Source organism: Penicillium soppii (genome assembly GCF_028829465.1).
Source record: "Penicillium soppii strain IBT 18220 chromosome Unknown utg000004l, whole genome shotgun sequence".
Taxonomy (NCBI): Eukaryota; Fungi; Ascomycota; class Eurotiomycetes; order Eurotiales; family Aspergillaceae; genus Penicillium; species Penicillium soppii.
The window spans coordinates 3,216,598-3,237,177 of record NW_026643234.1 but is presented as its reverse complement, the minus strand read 5'-3'; the positions used below and the strand labels follow the sequence as shown (position 1 = coordinate 3,237,177).

The 20,580-nt window shown below is 48.8% G+C and overlaps 9 protein-coding genes across 9 annotated transcripts; all 9 read right to left on the bottom strand.

Moving 5' to 3' along the window:
• Positions 1-1,632: 1,632 nt before the first annotated feature.
• N7529_004621 (uncharacterized protein) lies at positions 1,633-2,820 on the bottom strand (the record flags this gene model as incomplete). Its single annotated transcript, XM_057240148.1, has 1 exon — positions 1,633-2,820. One exon carries the CDS (start codon positions 2,818-2,820, stop codon positions 1,633-1,635), a length of 1,188 nt encoding a protein of 395 aa, XP_057099443.1.
• A 561-nt stretch (positions 2,821-3,381) lies between these two features.
• On the bottom strand, positions 3,382-4,973 carry N7529_004620 (DMT family transporter; the record flags this gene model as incomplete). Its single annotated transcript, XM_057240147.1, has 3 exons — positions 3,382-3,603; positions 3,664-4,383; positions 4,539-4,973. The coding sequence occupies 3 exons, from the start codon at positions 4,971-4,973 to the stop codon at positions 3,382-3,384; spliced, it is 1,377 nt and encodes a 458-aa protein (XP_057099442.1).
• Positions 4,974-6,895: 1,922 nt separating this feature from the next.
• N7529_004619 (choline-phosphate cytidylyltransferase) lies at positions 6,896-8,504 on the bottom strand (the record flags this gene model as incomplete). Its single annotated transcript, XM_057240146.1, has 4 exons — positions 6,896-7,039; positions 7,102-7,516; positions 7,566-7,916; positions 8,014-8,504. The coding sequence occupies 4 exons, from the start codon at positions 8,502-8,504 to the stop codon at positions 6,896-6,898; spliced, it is 1,401 nt and encodes a 466-aa protein (XP_057099441.1).
• Positions 8,505-9,519: 1,015 nt separating this feature from the next.
• Positions 9,520-11,458, bottom strand: N7529_004618 (PP2C family serine/threonine-protein phosphatase; the record flags this gene model as incomplete). The annotated part of the gene is made up of 7 exons (XM_057240145.1): positions 9,520-9,848; positions 9,930-10,172; positions 10,225-10,431; positions 10,499-10,583; positions 10,634-10,707; positions 10,757-11,078; positions 11,423-11,458. 7 exons carry the CDS (start codon positions 11,456-11,458, stop codon positions 9,520-9,522), a joined length of 1,296 nt encoding a protein of 431 aa, XP_057099440.1.
• Positions 11,459-12,403: 945 nt separating this feature from the next.
• On the bottom strand, positions 12,404-15,217 carry N7529_004617 (putative transmembrane glycoprotein; the record flags this gene model as incomplete). The annotated part of the gene is made up of 1 exon (XM_057240144.1): positions 12,404-15,217. The coding sequence occupies one exon, from the start codon at positions 15,215-15,217 to the stop codon at positions 12,404-12,406; it is 2,814 nt and encodes a 937-aa protein (XP_057099439.1).
• Positions 15,218-15,741: 524 nt separating this feature from the next.
• Positions 15,742-16,257, bottom strand: N7529_004616 (GNAT family N-acetyltransferase; the record flags this gene model as incomplete). The annotated part of the gene is made up of 1 exon (XM_057240143.1): positions 15,742-16,257. One exon carries the CDS (start codon positions 16,255-16,257, stop codon positions 15,742-15,744), a length of 516 nt encoding a protein of 171 aa, XP_057099438.1.
• Positions 16,258-16,655: 398 nt separating this feature from the next.
• N7529_004615 (uncharacterized protein) lies at positions 16,656-17,194 on the bottom strand (the record flags this gene model as incomplete). The annotated part of the gene is made up of 2 exons (XM_057240142.1): positions 16,656-16,789; positions 16,810-17,194. 2 exons carry the CDS (start codon positions 17,192-17,194, stop codon positions 16,656-16,658), a joined length of 519 nt encoding a protein of 172 aa, XP_057099437.1.
• A 63-nt stretch (positions 17,195-17,257) lies between these two features.
• Positions 17,258-17,497, bottom strand: N7529_004614 (phosphoesterase; the record flags this gene model as incomplete). The annotated part of the gene is made up of 1 exon (XM_057240141.1): positions 17,258-17,497. One exon carries the CDS (start codon positions 17,495-17,497, stop codon positions 17,258-17,260), a length of 240 nt encoding a protein of 79 aa, XP_057099436.1.
• A 573-nt stretch (positions 17,498-18,070) lies between these two features.
• N7529_004613 (uncharacterized protein) lies at positions 18,071-19,168 on the bottom strand (the record flags this gene model as incomplete). The annotated part of the gene is made up of 1 exon (XM_057240140.1): positions 18,071-19,168. The coding sequence occupies one exon, from the start codon at positions 19,166-19,168 to the stop codon at positions 18,071-18,073; it is 1,098 nt and encodes a 365-aa protein (XP_057099435.1).
• Positions 19,169-20,580: the final 1,412 nt, after the last annotated feature.

The following is a 20,580-nucleotide window of genomic DNA, read 5'->3' as shown; positions in this document are numbered from 1 at the left end:
GAAGCGACCAACTCGAGCAAGCCACCTTAGGCGGTCTCATTCTGCCATAATTGGGGGATATATTGAACTTTAAGGATCACTTTTCGCCCTTCGGGGCATTTGGTCAAATGAAAATATACAGAGAAGATTAGCATGGCCCCTGCACTAAGGATGACACGCTCAATCAAAGAGAAGCTACCAGTTTTTTTTTTCCTTACAGAAGCATATTGATCGAGTTGCCGTTTTGAGGCTCTGTGGCCTAGTCCCCGCCGTCGACTGCCTGATTGGGCGAAATAATCACGTGCCCCACTCCGCGGGTCCGACGTTCGAGACCGTCCAACCACAGTATGAGCTAAATGTTGAGAACCATACTTTCCTTTTTCGGCATTGATTACGTGAGATGTGTTGGTGGGTTGCCTTTCCGCCCTTCAGGGCATTTGGTCAATTGGGAATATACAGAAAAGCTTAGCAAGGACCCCTGCACCAAGGATAACTTTGCGATCTAACAGAGCTACCAGGTTTTGTTTTCCTTTTGAGTGTCACGTGAAGGAGCCGTCAAAAGTCCGGGGTACGAAACCGAGCGCGCGTGGGTCTCAAACTTTCCGCTGCGATTGGCTTTCATTCTTCAAGTCTTGGCATCATTATAAGGCCTCATTAGGCAAGTAGGCAACACCTGCTTGCTACATACATATGAGTAAACACGAAAGCAAAAATAGAAGGGGAGGAGGACAAATCAGAACCAAACAACTATTACACATTACACAAACAAAATCTGTCTTCGATCTCGACCAAACCTTCAAGAATGCAAGCTGAGATCATTTTCCTATGAAGCTTGGCATGTTCCAAACTCATGCGCTGAATCAGAAGGAACATCAATGCGCTTTCATACCCGCATCACTTCCTAATTGCTATATCAAGATGACTTGGTTCCAATTCCCTTGCTGGTAGTCCAAGAAATCCTTGACGCTATCCTTGCAGCATCTTTCAAGAATTATCTTGGTAACCCTGGGGTCAATGAGACGGATACAATTCGCTCGATACAAATCTACATTCGGCCATCAAAATGACAACATCTCAGATTGGTAGAATTTAAACTGAGATTCAAAAGCCACCCACGGTATTCAAGCATATAGCCGTCATCAAATGGAGCGTTGTGGAAGTGCAATATCTTGTCCAACGTGGATTCGCATATAGATACACAACAGTCGACGCCTCTTTCTTGTGGTGACAATTACTCTACCATATTTTATCCCAAGAATCAAAAAGATCCAGTTTATGGTCTTGTTCCAAAAGGAATTCAAAGGTATTGGAGAGGTAACACCGTGCTGCATGGATTAAGACCACTTGCGTATTTGGTACCGTTAATCCCAATCAGTTGAAGAAGACTCGGAGTATCTCGCTAGGTGCTGTGGATTCTATCGCAGCTTTCATAGTGTCTTCACTGATCCCCTTGCCACCCCATCTTGTAAACAGTAGGTAACATGTGTCTGTCGACCTCTTATACGCACACTAGTATTTTAAAATATTCCGCGTGAGCTGTATCCTTGGGTATTCCATGCTAGTTTCACATTTCTATATGTCCTTTTAGGGTGTAGATGAACCACTCAGCAACCTCAAAGCGGGTATAACGACGAAAACAAAAAGCATCAAGCCTCAAGCAGCAGTAATAGCCAATCTTACCCTCCTCTCCTTCTTCCCGCCTTCCAAAGCACACTCCACCCCCCTCTTCAACCCCAACCCACCACCAACCTCTCTCGGCTTATACAATATCTCTCTTAAACCATCCCTCAACTCCCCAACCTCCTTAACCAAGTCACTCTCCACAACCCCCCTGGCAATAAGATCACATCTAGCGGTAACCGCCAAATCAAAACTCCTCAACCCCGCAACCCCAAGCAAAGGCTTAACCCATCCCTCCCCCATCCCAAACGGAATCCTCTGCCCAGAAACAACAGTTCCCCCACCACTCCCAAGCACACCGGTAAATCTCCCCAAGTCCAAACTCAGCCCCAACTCCCTCAACCCGCCGAGCTGGGAAACAGCACCCCAAAACTGAGCCCAGAGCTCATCGCTGTGCGTATGCGCATAGATAGACCCCTTGTGATCGAGCCCGGCCATCGGAATCCATACAGGCATCCATTGGACAGTTAATCTGTGGATTGAGCTCCGCGCAATTGGCGACAGCGAGCTGGAAAATGCAATGAACGTGTAGAGATCGTCTACGTCGAAGACAGACGCTTTGTACAGTATGGACTGTGCTTCTGCGTGGATGGAGCGGCAGACGCGCAGGAAGGAGACGTTGCTGTTGCTTAGTGTTGAGGGGAGGTCTGCATGCGTGTGTGGGTAGAGCAGTCTGTCGCTGTGGCCTGGGACGCGGCCGTCGTAGATGCGCCAGCGGGCTGGGGTCGTGGGGCAGCAGTGGCGGTTATGGGTTAGGGCTGGGTTTGGTTGATCGGGGGCTGTTTGGGCGGGGCGGGCTGGTGTATTTGGAGGGATTGGCTTTGGAGAGTTACATCGTACGTGTTTGATTTTTCCTTTTAATTGGACTAGATGGAGAGTTTGGGGGGTTGGGGTGTTTGGATCGGAGTCGTTTGTTAGGACGTAGGACCAGATCATTTGGCGCAGTTCGGCGGGGAGGCGGAGGAGTGGGGATTGGGGTTGGGAGTTTGCATAGGGGTTTATGGGCGATTGATTGAAGCCTTGGTTGCTTGGGGTTTCTGGGGAGCAGATTGCGCGCGATTGGATTAGGTCGCGGACTGTGTCGCGCCAGCGATGGCCTGTTGGGTAGTAGTGCCAGATTGAATAGGGGTCGCGGAGGACCCAGGTGTCGAAGTGACGCATTTTATTCGGATGTTTGTATGGAAAGGTTCCAGAATTGGGATCTATCTATAGTGTAAAATGTGTGGAATGTTGATGCAAGTAAAAGAGAGTCGACGAAATTAAAGAACAGAATGCGGGGAAAAATTGGGTCTAGTGGGCTTTTATGCAGAATAGGCAAATCGGTCGACTGTTGTCTAGAATGAAGATCCCATAGAAGAGCCAGGGTAGTAAAGGGGTTATGAGGGAAAAACCCCAATGTTCCTGATGCGTCTGTAGACGGGAGTTCCCGGGAAAACGCATTGTAACCCGATGACGTCGGTGGGTTGAATTTGGATTTGACTGAATTTTGCATTGTTCTCAGTTTTGAAAGAAACAGTAAGTAATGTATCGAGATGCAGTATATCACAATGCAAAGACCGGAGCAGAGTGCTCCAGTGGCCAATCCAATCAAATAAGCCCTAAGTTAGCTACATAAAGCACGGACTTCAAAACGCTGTGATGCCCCAAAGTAATGGAAGAAAATGCAAATGCAAGCCAAAAACTCAATGCACTCACTCAATGCACTCACTCAATGCACTCACTCTATGCAGCCCTTTCCTCGTCAGTGGCGTCCTTGTAACCCTCGACATCCCGATACTCCTCTCCAACTTCACCTTCCACCTCCACTCTCCGCGCCTGAGCAGGACTTTCCTGCGCAACAGCAACATAAATCGCACAAATCAAAATCAGCGCCGATCCAGCCCAACTAATGGGACTGAGAGTACTGCCCCAAACAACTTTATCATAAAACAGCGCGAAGAGCATCTGCATATAAACCATCGAGGTAGCCTTAGACCCCTAGTGTCCCGGCTTCCCTTGAGTAACCGACGCAGGAGGAACATACGATAGCCCCGCCGTCAACAGGAACTGAAGCAAGAATCCGCAAATACCCAAACCAGTCAGAAGTGTCCACTCAATCCCGGTATTAGGCAACCGGAATGGCACCCACGGCATAGTCGCCATAGCCACGAACGAGATAACGGTAGTAACAGAAGAAAAGTAAGTAACCGAGACAAGCGGATGCGCGCGGCGCCCAATCATCCGAATAGAAGTATAAGCACCAGCAGCACCTATAACGCCCACGAAAGCGACAATCGTCGCCATGACATGGTGGTACGAGTCTGCGTCCGAGGGCGTCTCATCTTGCCCAGACGCGGACAAGCTCATCGCCCACACGGCCGCGGCAGTGGGAGTGGAGTTTACGTCCCGCGGCGCGCGCTTGCTGAATGGGCGCGCGATGAGGACTACGCCGCCGAGAGAGATTAGGGCGGCGAGCTGCTGGCGTCGAGAGAATGTCTCGCCCGGGATGAGTAGCGAGCAGGCGTAGCAGGTCATTATTGGTGCTAGGAAGGTAATTACCGTTGCTTCGGAGAGGGGTAGGTACTGCACGGAGTAGTAGAGCCCGTAGACGCCCATGAAGCCGAAGGTGGCGCGCAGGAGGAGGAGAAGTCGCACTGGACGCGTACCCAGAGGGGAGGGTACGGACGCCCACCACATATAGATATAGCTTGCTACGGCTGTTATGGACATGCGGGCGAAGAGGACCTAGGAGATTGTTAGTTTTAGTCATATATATGGGCTGGTTTTGGATAGGTGAGAGCGTATGTAGAGGGAAGATATGAAGATGTAGAGAATAGATCGTGCATTTACCAAAGCGGACTTATGTATTGCTTTTGTGTTATTCTTTTTCTTCTGCTTACCTGGAAAGGATGCATAGCACTATGGATCTCCAAGATCTGCGTCATAACATTCATCGAGGCACCGAACATCTGCGCAAGTAAGACGAGCGCCATACCCTTGTTACGCAGCCACAAGACCTGCCATGCATGGCGGGGTCTCGCGGCAGCCACAGCCGCATCGTCATAATCATCCTCGATGGGTCGGGGCTCAGACTGAGCGAGTGCAGCCTGGACTTCGGATTCACTTCCGCTTTCACACCTGTAAGTAGAGCCCTCGCTTTGATTTTGATTTGAAGATTGATTGGATCCTGTTTCAGTCTGCCCGATCGGCAGGGGTGCGTCCGGATGATCCTGGTCAGTCACCGAAACACCCTGCTCGAGACTATCAGTGATCGCGGGTTCGTTATTGGAGAATTTTGTCGGTGGAGACTTTGCGGGGGATGTTGGAGATGTCATCTTGGCGGGTTTTCGCTTTGTTTCCTGTACGAATACAGAGGAAACGATGGACTTATATTCTCCTGGAGTATAAGGTCTCAGCCCTGGAGAAATGCAGACTCTAGGGAATGAGCAGTCTTATACCAGTAGTGAAGAGCGTCGATCGATGAACTCTGACTAAAAGAGATTTCACATGACTGTTCAAGTGGAGTCCGGTTTGACCGCTAACCGCGCCTGTGTTTGGAATTGCTTTTTTGATATAATTTTTATAGAATTATTCATTCAAGGGTTAGAGTGACGTAGTATAGAAGAATAGTTGGAATAATATATAGCTGAAGTGTAGATAGAATATACAAGATAGGGTTCAGAGTAGGCCAAACAAGATATTAGTTCAAAATATAGAGACCTCCAGGGCTACCTGCAGATGTATATAAGCCTAGATGTATGTGAGATATCCTAGATGACGCAGCCAGCATGGCTTACAATTGACAGTGCAGTTATGAATCCATTCTTTCAGCGCAGTCAGCCTCGTAGCGCAGACGCTTCAATATATGAAGGCTGTCCAATAAGGTTCCATCGTATCTGGCATACTATTTCGACACTGACTAAAAGAAAAAAAGGCCCAACGAATACAGATCCTGCTCCATTATCATATATACAAGACTAAAACAAGTTTTGTCTGAAACGATACGCATCTACCTCAACCCTGGGTTTTTCACCGTTTCAAAATCTCCAACAATGGTCTGGAATTTGGTCTATCAGCCTCTTTGAACCTTGGGCATTTACGAGGAGGAACATGGACGACCATTCCGATGTAGAGAACAGTCCACATTCAACAGAGCAAGTACTCAGGGTAATATTGAAGTAATCGAAAAGAGATCAGGAATAGATCAACAGTATTAATATATATGATGAATAAAGATTTGAATGTAGCACAATGTTAAAGTGAAAGATCAGAATACATATGTTGTATGTAGTGATTGAAGTGTGTGGAAAGAAAAGGTCTTCCCAAATAGGAAAGTCACCTGCCTTCCTGGGGTACAAATGCCCTCAGCTGTTCCTTCTCTTCCTCTTCCTTTCTTCTCTTCTTCAACTACCCCAGGGCTGGACTTAACCCTACCTGTGGAAGAGGGAGATTTCCCTATGCATCCCAATGTCAGTTGACGGTGTGAGGCATCGTAGTCCTTTCACCAATCGAAGTCCGTACGAGTCGGCAAGTGAGTGAAGTCACAGGGAGACGTCCCGAAGCTCATGAAGTTGCGCAGTCATCCATGGAATACATGAGGGGTCGTGTTGTTGTATCGTTGTGTCATGTCTCATAATGTATGTAGCTTATGAAATTTACGTGTAAGTATTGCATGTAGAGTTGAGAGTACGCTCCAAATCACAGCCATATTGAGTCTACACCTACAGAAGACAATCGATCCAATGACAAGCAGTACCCTGCAACGATCCATTTGGCGTCCCAAAAAGGACTAAAAAAAGCAATCTCAGTCTATGTGCAGTATCCGACAAAACAATGGGAAAAGTGCATATAAATCCCACCAATCCCAGCTTTTATCCACAAACAAAAAAGGGGCAGTAGAAGAACCACCTGCCACAGCCAAACGGCTCACCAAAGCCGGAAAATTAACAGCAATAAGTCCATTGGAGTATTAGGGAACGGGCAAGCCCCAGAACCAGAACCAATCAATTCCAGAACAAAAGCAAAAATTCAGAACAAAGATGATAAGATGCAAAACTGCCAGACAGCCTGAAGCCTTGTCAGGCAGTTTGCAACGACGCCAAGCGCCCGACAAAAGAAAAACCGCCAGTTACGGCACAATTTGTAAAGTATAAGACACGAACCGAATGCAAAATGGAAAGTGAATAACGGCAACGATCATATGCAATGAAGCTGGGACGAGATCAACCCACGAGGGGTTGAAAACCGTCACGCAAGTCTACTGGGCAGAGAGGTGGTCGGCGTGGCCAGCACGACCGCGCACTTCCTCCTCGTAGCCATTCTGCGGGGACCCGATGTCCTCATCTGTGGGGGAGTGCATGCCGCTAGGGGGTTCCTGGAGGGATTGGCGGCTTCGGGCCATCTGGAAAAAGAAAAGTTAGTATCGAGATTGGCAGCTCAAATGAGATTTCAAGTCAAACTCACCCAAGCACGGACACCGCCAACCAAACCGAGACTGTATCCGGTTGCAAAATCGTCGTTGCGGCGAGAGCCCATGGGGCTGTCGGGGCGAGTAGGGACATCAACGCCAACGCGCGACAAGTGGCTCTTGCTGCCACCAGTGGGGCTGGTGAGAGGACCGCGGTTGACACCCCAATCCATGGAGTTGCGAGCGCTGGGCGCAGGGCTGTTGGGGCGAGAGTTCTGCCAGATCTGGCGCAGTTCACGGCCGAGCTCTTGGCCGGTCATGGTCCAGTTGTTGCGGATGTTATCACGCAGCTCGACGACGTGGCGCTTGATCTCGAGCTCGTTCTTTTTCAGCCAGGAGACGTTCAATTCCTGGCGGGAAGCGCCGCGCTTGAATTGACGGGAGATGTATTGGTCGTAGTCGCGGACGACACTGAGAAGATGTTAGTTTGGGATTAAAGCATAGCTGTGTGAGGACATACCGTGTAATGATACCAGTGGTGCTGACACCCTCTGTACGTTGAGTGACCAGGAACTTGCCCTGCTCCTTGATAGGGGCGTAGATGTCGTCGCCCTCAGCAGCGCCGTAGGGAAGATCGTCGTGAGCAACGTAGTCGATCTGGTGCTCAGAGAGGAACTCCGGGGTAACGATCCAAGGGCAGCAAGGAATAACCTCATCAACCCACTTGCAGTGACGGATAGTCTCCGCGCGCTCAGCGCCGCTGAGAACCGTCAGGCCCTTGCGAAGATGTGTCTCCTCATCACCAGTAACGCCGACGATGAGATACGTATCCGGGAAAGCCTTCTTCGCCTGCTCGAGCTGTCTCATGTGACTAGAGAGCGCAATTGATCGTCAGCAAGTATTACCGAAAGCAATTGAAATTTACGACCAAAAGTCTAAAAAAACAGCATTGTTGTGTGAACACCTACCCAAGATGGAACAGATCGAAAACACCGTCAGCGTAAACGCGCACTGGGCGCCCCGTCGGCGGCGGGTTAGTGTGGTAGCCAACGGGATCCTGGAGACGGCCGACGACCGGCGGGGCCATCTGCGCCTCGGGCTCCTTTTCAGGTAGATCGATGTGCAGACCGGGTCTGGACCGGGAACCTTCAATGTCGCTGCTGGCCGTGGTTGTCTCGGAGGGCTCGCCGGGGTCCTCCTTATTGATGGCTGTGCCGTTGGTATCCGGCTGGGATGCCGCATCGGCGGTCTTGCGGGCACGCTTGGATGGATGGCGGGAAGCATTGGAAGTGTCATTGGCATTAGCATTGGGAGTGCCGGTTGAGTCCTCGCCGCCTTCTTCGCCGGACGCGTCGCGTGAGGAGGGTTGGAGGTCTGCTGTAATGGACTTGGTAATAGGCGCGGGTAGGTGAGAAGCGCTGCGCTTGCGCTTACCGGCGGGAGAAGTGTTGGGCGACATGGTTAAGGAATAAAAGAGTGATAGTCGAGTAAAGGAGGGAGGAGGGAGGTGTGAGGTGTTAAATGTTGAACCCTGAATGACGGCAACCCGGTTTTAGGGGAGTAATTTTTATTGGGGAAAAGAGTGGGGGCTGTAAATGTTCCTGTCAAAGGGTTACTTACGACGGTGGCTTTCGGTACGAAAGTGGGAATTTTACGATTTTACGATACGGAGATTTGCAAATAGGGGGGAAACACTTGGCATTGCGAAATTAACAGCTGGTCTTGGCATCATGGATTTCTTTTGCATTTCTTTTGTAGTTACACTGACCATTGACCACGGGTTACTCCATACTACCATAACTTGAGAACTTGAATACTGTTTCAAGATTTGAAAATTTCATTGCAATACCTTCTTGAAAAGAACTTCCGAAAATAGAACTACAAAGATGACTTCATGTGTATCAGATATACGCCATATGAATGACCTTTGAAGCAACTCCACTTGCAAAATCTACCATGAACAAAGTGCTCAATAACCTTGTATAGAGATCAAAAAAGACCACCATATGCTAAGGGACCGGGGATTGAAAGAAAATGTAAAATGACTCGTCAATAACGGGCATTTTCTGCGGTATCTCGTGGTGATGGCATAAAGCAAACGTGTTCATAGAGGCCCATTTGGCTCCCGGCGAAGAAAAAAGGCACTCTTTCAATCCTCGACCCTTGGCAAATAAAAGTCAATAGCCCTCTTTCATCTCTTTCGTTTCCATATGGGGTTGTCGCATGTTCTGTCTCGTTGCAAATATCCATTTCAAGTCGAGAAAGAGTAAGAAAATAAAGCTTAGGCTCGGAACCAGAGCCCTGAGATAACTAATCGCAAACAAAGAGGGGAAACAGGGCATAGATCGTAGAATCAAGGGGGTCGTGGATAAGACAAAACAGATGGGAAAACCTAAAAACAGAGAGGGGACCAAGAGACCGGTTCATAATAAAAGAAGCAAGACAGGGAGAAAGAGAGAAGCAAGGCTCAAAGTCTACGATGCGGACTTCTCTTTCTCGGCGTCAGTGGAGGCCGGGGACTCGGATATTTGAGCAGTCCCAGTCTCCTGTTTCCCCTGAGGGCCCGGGGTGGCCTCACGATTCCGAGCGGCGGTGTCGTGCTGCACCTGGTTGGTAAGGTCCTGATCCTCCTCGGTCTGGTCAAAGAGCTCCTCGTTCTGATCCGGGATGACTTCGGTGCCATCACCTAGGAGGATGATACGGCCCGAACGCACACTGTAGCCACGGTTACGCTCCGCCGCCTGATCATATTCATCGGGGTTATCCTCGAACTGGTTCCGGATCCCGGGGCCGCGGAACTCGGCTGCACGAACTGGCCGTCAGCACGAAGTAGTGGGGATGCCTTCGGGTTCCTCGGGAGACTTGCCGTACTCGGGCGGAGCACAAGGTCCATCCCCGTTCGCAACCCGCTCTGCAATTTGGTTGTACCACTCCTCCTTAGTCTTGCCTTGTAGAAGTCCGATGATGGTCATGGTCATGTTGTCACATCCAACGCCGCCGGTTTCGCTGTTCGAGGCCAGACAGTTGTCCATCATATTCTCACAGATCCGGGCAAGGGGCTGCTTAGCGGCAATGCCACGACGGACGAATTCAACCACAGCCTGGGAGGACTGGCAGTCCCAGATACCTGTAGATTGGTTAACATTTAGACTTGCGGGGGAGCCATAATTAAGACATACCATCACAGGCAATAACTAGGAACTCATCATCGTTTGTGAGCTCGTGAACAGTTACGTCGGGGTATGCGGTGACGATCTGCTGTTCGGGAGAAAGCTCCGGGCTTTTCTTGAATTCGAAGTCACCGATGGCGCGGGACAAGGCAAGGTTGCCATTGACACGACCGAAGTCGACGAAGCCACCAGCGGCGCTGATACGGGCCTTCTCGCCTGTGGAGAGTGTTAGTCAGACCCATTGTGCCGAATATACACAGTCGTGCATAAGCATGATACGCACCCTCGTTCTGAGGCTTATGGTCGAAGGAGAGGGGCTTTGCACGGCCCTTCACACCCAGGACTGATCGTGAATCACCAGCGTTCGCCTATCGCCAGTCAGTTCCCAGCCTTTTCAATGTTTCGATAGTCAACATACCACCCAGATCTTCTTCTGTGAGATAATGCTTGTGGATGCAGTGCAGCCAGAAACCTCCTCCTCATAACGGGGATCTGCGGCTTGTCAGCCAACCACCCACAACAAACCCACACAACCACAAACCTTCCAAAATCGCCCTATCGGTAGCGAGGAAACCATCCTTCATGGCCTGTTCAATATCACCCTTGGCGAAAGCATCCTGTCGGGAGACAATTTTGTGGAGGTTCTCGCCGGTGAACAATGCGACCTTGTCGCCACCGTGGCCATCGTAAACACCGAAGAAAGCAAGGCGGTGTTCCGGATCCGTCGGTTTCTCGTCGCCAGTACCGTTGTACTTTGCCTGGAGGTCAAGAATCGCAGCGTGGGCGTCCTCCATGCTGATTCGCCAGCCTTGCATGGCCGACACACCGTACACGCAGCAGTCATCCCCGCCCTCGGACGATGTCTGACAAGAGAAAAAGAGAACACGTTAGCTTTTGCCAATAAGTTTCCTTCGAATGTAGACAGAATAGCTGGCAACATGCGATGCCAATTTTTATTGTATGTTGGCTCCTCCCCCACCACCGCCCCTCCAGCCGAAGGACCCAAGACCCCGCATGGCAACCCGAGGAAGATTCCTCCGAAACCAGTCTCTGAGTATTGGCAGCTAGAGAAGACGCCCTAGACAGTTTGGACAGGTGTCTTCGAGTGTGTGATGGGTAGGCCGTGGGGAATCAAAAAACACATGAACAATGGGCTAGTGTGGGGGGCGAAGGAATTGAGAAAAACCCGAATATTTCGGCGACTCACCTTTTCGACCACCGGCTCCGACAGGGTTTGACCCATATTGGCAAAGATTGATTAATTCGGGGAGAGTGGGAGATCGAGGTTATGAAGGTGTGAGAGAGTGAAGGGGGAAGGGTCAGATGAGCAGGGCTTTCAGCGCGTCTGGGTCCCGCGATAAGTGGGGAACCGGTGGATGACGATAAGTTCGCAGATTATCTCAACTGGTGATTTTATACTTGTTGTAAAAGATTATAACCAGTACGGAGAGAAGCGAAATGTGCGATCTTGGAAAGAATTCGAGGAGAGTCAGACGCTCAAGCGATCAGAGATTTCGTATTGCGTTTACCGCTTTTGTTACGTGTCTATATAGAGTCACGTGAGATGGGAATTCACGGAGGTTGTGGGATTATTGACTTGATGATCGGAAGTAGAGAATGTGAAATGGTGAGAATAAGGCAGATGTGAGTCTCTTAAACTACTAATGGGCGTTGCCTCCATATATGTAGGAATCGCCCTAAGGAAGCCTCACATCTCAGGCGTGAAGTCAGGACAGCTGCCTAAGTCAGAAACCAGTCATACAGTCACGCCATTAAGTGCTGACAGGCCCCCAAATCCTCAGAGTATCAGAATGAAACTTGGAACCCTTCAACTACACTTTCACAAAGGATGTAAAAAGTAGATATATGAGTTACATTTGACGAACCAACTCCTCTGGTCCAACTCTGTCAATTTTACATCTCTCCCCGTTTTTTTGCATTACTCGGTATAGATTACCTAGGGTACTGTTGAGATTATTGGTGTGGGGGAACTTTCACCAAAAACCGGTATTTGCACAAAATGCACATTATTATTCAAGAACTAGATCAACTAGTGTAGTATAGTAAAGACGTCGATGTTCCAACCAATCAACCATAAAAAGCCAGGATATCATGTTCGCAATGCCCAACTCCAAAAGACCAATAAAAAGTCAGGATAAGAAGAATAAAACGGTGAAAAAGAAAAAAATTAAACAAATGCCAACTCGCCACTGCTGGCTATAGGAAGGCCGCGATGATTAGTAGTCCTCATCGGAGGCGGAGGCTCGAGAGAAGACAACCGCCATTGGTGATTAGATTTTGTAGAAGGGCTGATCTTACGGTTCAGATGTTCATCCAGGTCCGAGATCATGGAGGAGCTTTGCGGGATAGCGTTCTCATCGTTCACTTTGGACCGGGATTGATCCAAATGCCGAGCACTGCCCAAGCTATTTTCACTCCAGAACCGCGGCAACGGTGAAATAGCACCGCGGTATTCTTGCGCGAGACTCAATTGACTGGCGCCATTGACACTGCCCTCAGCAAGCGGAAAAAGACCGGGCGGTTGCAGGTTCTGGTAGTGAGAATAACGGGGATTATTATCATCACCGTATTCCGACACCGAGATCGCAGTTGACATGGGACGATCGTGGATGGACCGGCGGAACTCGTCGCTGAAGGTGGAGCCGGAAACAGTGTCGGCGCGACTGCGGACGCTGTGGTTTCGGTTTAGAGCGCGAAGAGCGGAGGAGGTGCGACGGCTGATTTGAGCGGAGAACAGGGGGTTTGAGGAGTTGCGGTGCTTGGCTCGGCTGTGGACGAAGGCTTCTAGAGAGTCGGCTTCGGAAATAACGGATTCGTCTGGATCGACAGTTCGCAGCGTCATGCGCTTGTAGTTCTCTGGGATGCTGGATGCCATACTGTGGCGCATGCGTGCTGCTGCCGGGGGTCGGGGGAACATCGGGGCCATGTTGCTTAAGCTGGTTTCGTCGCTCATCAATGATTGCCGTGGGTTTTGCCATGATGTGTAAACGACGCCGTGGCCGGGTGGGCCAAATCCACCAGCGCCATGGCCTGCTCCGCTGAATCGCACGGGCAGCCCGGAGGCAATGGAAGAGATGCCACTTGAGCGCTTGGAGTACCGCTTTGATTTGGAGGATTGAATAGACTCGCGCTTCATGGCGCGGGGCTGGATAGACTTCAATGGCTCTCTTCGAGACCGGTTGGTGGTCCGGCGGCGCACAGGGCTGTTGGTGTATGGTATACGGTTGTTTTGCTTCTTGGAAGGTGATGTTCCAACAGGCTGATCTTCTTGAATGACGGTGTCACGGAGTGGGGCAAAGCCACCACGAGTGGGAGATTTGCGAGCAGGAGAGCGAGGAGGAACAACAGGCTCAGGCATAGGGAAGCTGACCGGATGCTCCTGTTTATCGAACGATGAAACGTTCCATGCTGGTCCAAGTTCAAGCTTGGGAATGGATGAAGGGGAAATGGGACTCATCCAATCTTCCGAATTGTCGTCCCGAGAAGGCCTCTTGACCATGTTTGGCTGACAGTTGGGCATATCTGGTCTGACGGGGCGCGGAGGAGCGGGCTTTGTGTTGGAAGGACCCTCTTCAATTGTGGGGGAGTTTTTGCGGCGACGCCAACAGCAGAAGAGAATCAGAAGACTGAGAATGACGACAACGGGGACGACGACCGAGATTGCAATGATGCCAGCCTTTTTGTGGCTTGGGCTGCTTGAGTCGTTGTTGGTGAATGGATCCGTAGGGTTCTCATGAGTATCTGAAGCTTTGAGAACGTCAAGGATGAAGTCCCTTGTGTCTGTGGTTGATCCTTGACGGGCAGTGAGAGGAATGGTAAACTTCTTGGGTTCCATGTCATCAGGAACGTGTCCGTAAAGAGTTTTGTTCTCTGGGAAGTATGTAAGCCACGAAAGCTCACTGTCCAAATCGAGATCCAACTGGACGGAGTCGTCGGTAAGAATAGTCTGGTTAAAGATGAACTTGAAGTCCTTGCCAATGGCTGCTTCACAGCCGTCGACAGTATTGAGGAATAGTTTCAAGAACTCCAAACGAACCATTAGTTGCGCCTCGTTTTGGAAAGAGTCGGTCACAGCGATGGTGATGTTCTGGTTCACAGCGTCCTTGGGAGGAGTCCCGCTCAGCGAAACATTTTCCTCATCAAGATTCAGCCAGTCCGGCAAATTAGCGTCGACGCTAGCTAAATCTTTGCCTGAGATGGGCGAACCATCCATAGAGAGAATCTCGGTGAAGTTTGGGCTGCTGAATTTGTCGCCTCTGGTCAATTTAAAGGACTGCACAGTCTCATTGAATGCCAGAATGTGAGGACCAACACAAATTTCAAAAGTCATATTGGCCGCGCTAAACCCAGCGACATCCGAAGCGACAAGTTGGAAAGTAAAGGTTTGAGAACCAGAACCGCCAAAAGGCGGGGTGTTTCCAGAAAATTTCAGCGCTGCCGGATCGAAGCCAATCCAAGAAGGCAGAGGGGTGTTGTTCGGCGAAGTTCCGTAGTATATCGTGGAAGGATGCGTGTTTTCGAAGGTATCTGGGTCGAATTCGATCGAGAACGGACGGCCCGGGTGGATAAATAGCGTAGCAGGGTATGAGGTTGGCCCCATCGATTGCAATTGAGAAACAAGTGGCTTGTTCACGGTCGGTCCTTGATCCGCCGTCACAATTAGAGTAACTTCCATGCTATCCTTTCCCGATCTATTGGACGCCACGAGCTTGAACTGGGTGGAGCCACTGTTATCTGCCTTTGGTGTCCCCGACAAAGTGCGGGTGCTGCTGTCAACTTCGAGCCATGATGGCGCATCGGACAGGGAATAATCTGTGTCCAAATCACTGTTGGAGAATGTGCTTTGAGCGAATGCGAATCTAAACGGTTGCGAGACTCGGGCGACTGGTGGTAGTTGCGCATTGATCGGATAGTTGGCAGTTGGAGCAGCTGCATTGGCAACTGACAGGACAGCCAGGATGATGGTGAGAAAGAAAGCCATGGTTAGCTAAGGAGGAGCACACTAGGACTGTGTATAGTTGTAAAGACACAGCTAGCTCATCCGATCACCAACGGCGCTTCGATCTCACTAGAAGAATGGTGAGAGTAATCAAGATGGAAGAAAGAAGATTCAGGGCGAAGATGAAAGTGTATCACACATAGTCTTCCAGAAAAGGTTTGTGTCCCTGGCACTCGCGCCCAAGGGACACCTGATACAGGGAGACATTCAAGGTGTGCCCTTCCCAAAAAGCCATGCCTGGATATGCTAGACGTCACAGAAGTATGTAGCAGAATGACAGCGGAGAATGCACGCGGGCGCGATCGCTAAAATCAGGCTCACGTTTCGAATATGCCCGGGTCTATGCAAGGGGTGATCTCCTGCGGCGGCCAAGGAGCACAGATACGCCCAACCACTGGTATGATTTCTTGCCCCTCGGACCCGTTCAAGAAGGAAATTTCAGGTAAGGAACATTTTTAGAGAGTGGAAGGGAAAAGGCCCGTAGGGTACGCATTGACGGGTGTGGCTCAACCATCACGTTCTAAATCCAGGACCATTTTGATACCTGTTCGCCCAGGGGCATAGTAATCAGGGATTACTTCACGCTCCTCGAACCCACTGTGGAGATACAAGGCTCGCGCAGGCTCCCTGGCCTGGTCCACCCAGAGTTGAATGTACTGGCAGCCCTCCTTCCTTAGGCGCTGCTGAATGTAGGACAGCACCTCCTGTCCCACACCTCGACGGCGGTTGGCCTCTGTCACACAAATTTTGTGCAAAAGCGCAACGCCCTTCTGTCGGACATAGACCGCGTAGGCGATCAGATCAGATTGTGATCCCTTGGCTTGGGTCGCGTACAAAACCCGCGTGTTAGGCTTCTTTCTCCATAATTCTTCTCCGAATGGGAATGCTTCATTGGTGGGGAAGGTCTTTTTCTCAACGCGTGAAACCTGGGCAAGAATCTCCAGTGCTTCGTTCCTCTTCAAGGAATGAATGTCCGAGATGGTGAGGCCGGACATTCCTCCCGTTTCGCATTGAGGGGCCATTCCAATTCACGGCTGATAGATAAACCAACTTCACACGCCTGCTTCAAATATTCAACACTGTCACTGTGAGATAATTTGTACTATGCAATACTGTACAATATTGTAAAAGAAGTTGATCAGATATGTGGAGGTGAAGTTCTTTTTTGGCCCCACCGTGGAGCTTCGTCCAATCAGAACCGCCAAGATCTATAAAAAAATAAACAGTGAAGAAGATATTCTAGTCGCACCTACATGAGGGCCTACGATGGCTAGCAATTATAAACAGTCCACTCTCTTTTATATTCATATACACAACCCGATAAGAAACAAAATCGAAATGCGAGATCATCGAAGGGCATATGTCAATTCCCTTAGGTCCAATGACAACCTTGATTGGTTCCCGGCGTTTGTTCCAGAACTCACCCATCAATGCAAGCGTTCACAAACAGGGTCTTGGCTTCGGTGACAGGTCGACACCAGGACTGCACAAATCCCTTGATCACCTCCCAAAGATTGTAGAATCCACCATTGTGACATTTGCTGACTACAACCGCTGTCTGAAGCTCGTCAAACTGCAGCCACTCGGTTCCTTGGTGTTCTCGCGAACGCCCAAAGACATGAAGACGAGGGCGATCAACCCAAGGCTCATGCAATAGGTTATAACAGCCGGCAAGGGAATCCCAGATGTCCGTAAGGTGGAGATTGTGTGATGAGCATGTCGAAATTTGTCGGCCTTTCCATGCCAGAAGTTTTGAGTCGGAGCATATTGGAACGCCATTTTGTGCAGAAAGGATGAGTTTGGACTTCCCCGGATGCGTAGCTTTCTTCCATTTGGGGCAGTAATGGTGATGCCATCGTTCTCCAAGTAAACAATGTCCCCCCAATCCACCTTGCCGCGATCTCCGGGCTTCCAGCAAGGATCCCACCGTCTCTTGCGGACCATCAGCTGATCGGTCATACCGGCTACCACAATCTTGATGGCATGGCGTTGTTTCTTGAGCCAATTTAATGTTTGCTGAAATTAGATGAGGAATCCATCGGATGTCAAATCGCCGGCATGGATGAGAATGTGGCCTTCTGGGACCCCGGGATCATGATAAAAGTTGTTGGCTGAGCAGACAACGGATATGGGCCTTTTTAGGGGCTGAGCTAGTATGATCCGACGCCACTCATATAGCTTGAGTGCGAGGAAGAGGGAAAGTCGCTCCCAGAGCCGTTGCCAGGCAGTTGGCGCAAAGGTAGCGTTCCGAAATGTGTTCATCGTGGGAATTAAAACAATACAGACGATTCAATCACATGTTCAGACTTTTTTTGACTCAGTTGGTACAGGAGGAAACTGAAAGGTTGATGATGGGCCACCTCGAAAGTCGTTCACTCCAACATGTATCTCACCTCTCCAGATTTTAACTTCTTCGTCTTCCAATCTCATCCTTTATATTTATCATGGCTTGTCTCGCTCCCTCAGCCGAGTTCAAGCCTCTAATCGTTAGCACTGGTGGGCACTCAGTTATCGAAAGGGTATCAGTAGACTGCGGCAACATCCTCAATATCCATGGATATCCACATATCCTCTCCGCAGATTGCGGATATAGTATATCACCCAATATCCGCAATCCTCAATTTTGTGGATATGGTATACCACCTAATATCCTCTGGATATTTGAGGATATCCAGTGGATATCAAACAGGCCAAACATGCCTAGCCTCACGACTCTTTTAAGTATGTATAATTTATGCAGTTTCCTACGTATTTTTAATGTAATCATAGTGTAATCATTAACTTTCAAGATTTCAATTTAGTAAATAAAATTCCGTTATCTCCATATAATATCAACTACCTTAAATCAATCTGAAATCCATCAGGTAACCTAGGCTGCTTTCGAATTCGTCCTGACCGTCCCAGCATGCTCTCATCTATTGGCATTTCTGGAAGGTCATCGTCATCTTCATCAAGAGATTCAGATAATCGTTTCTTTGATCGCTTACGCTGCACTTGCTTACTTTGATCATTATTCCTCTCATCATCTGAATCATCATTGCAGCTCCTCTTCTGTTGTGTGTCCTGTATGCTAGGCTCTTGATCCTCCTCTTCGTTGTCACTAATTGGCTCAAGAGTTTCAAGATGGAGCATTGGTTTCCGAGCTTGGTCTAATAACGCAGCTTCCCCAATAGAGAGATACTCCTTAATAACCTCTATCTCCTTCTGCTCAACGTCAAAATTAGTGGCGAATTGATGGAGCATTAATCCTCGGATGGTACTTGGTTTCAATTGACCGCGACGATAGTGGCAGATATCGCGAGCGCAATTGAATAATCGCTCAACGCCTGCACCACTAGCTGGGATCGAGAGAATATCCCGTGCTATCCTCGCAAGGATAGGAAACTCAAGCTCATGGTCTTTCCAGAATGCTCTTGGCTTCTGAATCTCAATCCCGCGGGCAAGATACCTCGCGATCTCATCATCTTCAGGCTTTGAGAGCTCATCCTGGGGCTGGTTTTGAGATGCACAAGCAGCATCTAGATCACCATATTCATCATCCGGGGCCTCTCTCGTGGTATCTTGTAAGACTGTATTATCTGAATCACGGTGAAGTATCTCTTTATATCGTTGAAACTCTCGCTTGAGAACTCCATGATAGTGATTAATATAGTCAATATCACCTTGCCAGTCTGACGATGCGAAATATCGAAGTTTCTTTGATGGGCAAAGGATTGTCGCGAGTGCATAGATATCGCCATATGATTCATAATCAGTCGCAGTGTAGTACTTTGAGAGCTTCCGCTTAGCAGTCTGAAGAGCCTGGAGCATATGCTTCTTCCAGACAACACCTTTATTCTTCAACTTACACTCAGCTTCATCTAGATGAGAGAAAAGCTTGTTATAAATACTATAGATGTTGTGTGTGGTAACATCCCTAGTCTTTGATAACATAGTGGTGAAGTCAAAGAAAGGCTTTGTGAGAAGAAGAAGATATTCAATCTGTCGCCACTCTTCTTGATCAAGTTTAAAGTGTAGATACTGATGATCTATACAATACTGGTCATAGAATGGTTGTAACCTTTTAGCACGATTGAGCATTATGAAGGTTGAGTTCCATCGGGTTTGGACATCCTGAATAGGAACCAAACGAGGCTCATTAGTTTGAAGAGCCATAAATGACTCCCGGCGTTGTGGGCTCGCATTAATAAAGACCGCAAGACCTCGGATCTTAGACTTTCTTATTAGAATAAACTCAGAAGCCTAAGGGAGATAGAGGACTGACCTTCTTTAAGGTATCTGCAATTTGCCGACTTGAGCCAGATTGTTTAGTCTGGAATGAATGTGTTCGCTCGTCAGGCCACTCTAGTTCAATCTCTTTATTAGGTGGCGTCACTTTCAGCTTCCCAAGAAGCTCATTTAAGCTTAATTGGATCACATGCGCAATACACGGAACTCGGAAGATTAAGGTATCTGGTTGGCTCTGCGACTGAATAGTCTCTTGGATGTTCATCACCAAGGTATTGTTGTTAGTTGCGTTATCTGTTGTCACAGATAAGACACGATTGGTGATTCCATGATTGTTCAAGAGCTGAGTAACGGTCTTACTTAGATTTTCACCAGTATGAGACCCATAAAGATGCTCAAATCCAAGAAGAACTTCACAATAATTCCAATCCTGATCAAGAAAGTAGCCTGTGATAGCCATGAAAGCTTGCTGAAATGGCGATGTCCAGCAATCAAGCGCTAGTGAAAGGCGACTCCCATCTGGAAGTCTTCCAAGAATCTCCTTCTGGTCATTTTTGACTGCAGAATCAAGATAACGTCGTATGCTTCGCGCGGATGGTATATCGATCTTGCTTTGAGCTTGTTGAATGACCTCTACTAGGTCCTTGAATTGGGTATGCTCCACGATTCGGAAGGGTAGGTGAGCCGCTGAGATAAAGTCTAGGATCGCTTTAACGAGACGCTCCTGGGAGAAAGGTTGGTGTTTTGGGATCGATGGCTTTAGGATAATTATCAAGATTAGCAAAAGAGATATTAAAAATCTTAATAATAGAGTAATATACCATCTTTCTTAGTAGCTGATCAACCCTCTGAGTAACTGGCTTCCGAGTACAGGTGCCTGCCTTAATATGTGCATTCATCGGTGATGACCCAGCACGGCGATATCTTGGATGAACAAGGGTACAGAGGCATGATATGCACATAACCTTTGGCTTGCCAGTCTTCTCATGTGCAACCTGATTGAAATTGTCCCAGACACTTGAAGTCTTTTTCCCATCCCAACGGATAGAGTCTTGTATATCAGGTGTTGATCCAGACTCTGTAGTTAACCACCAACTTATAAAGCGCTTACGAGATTC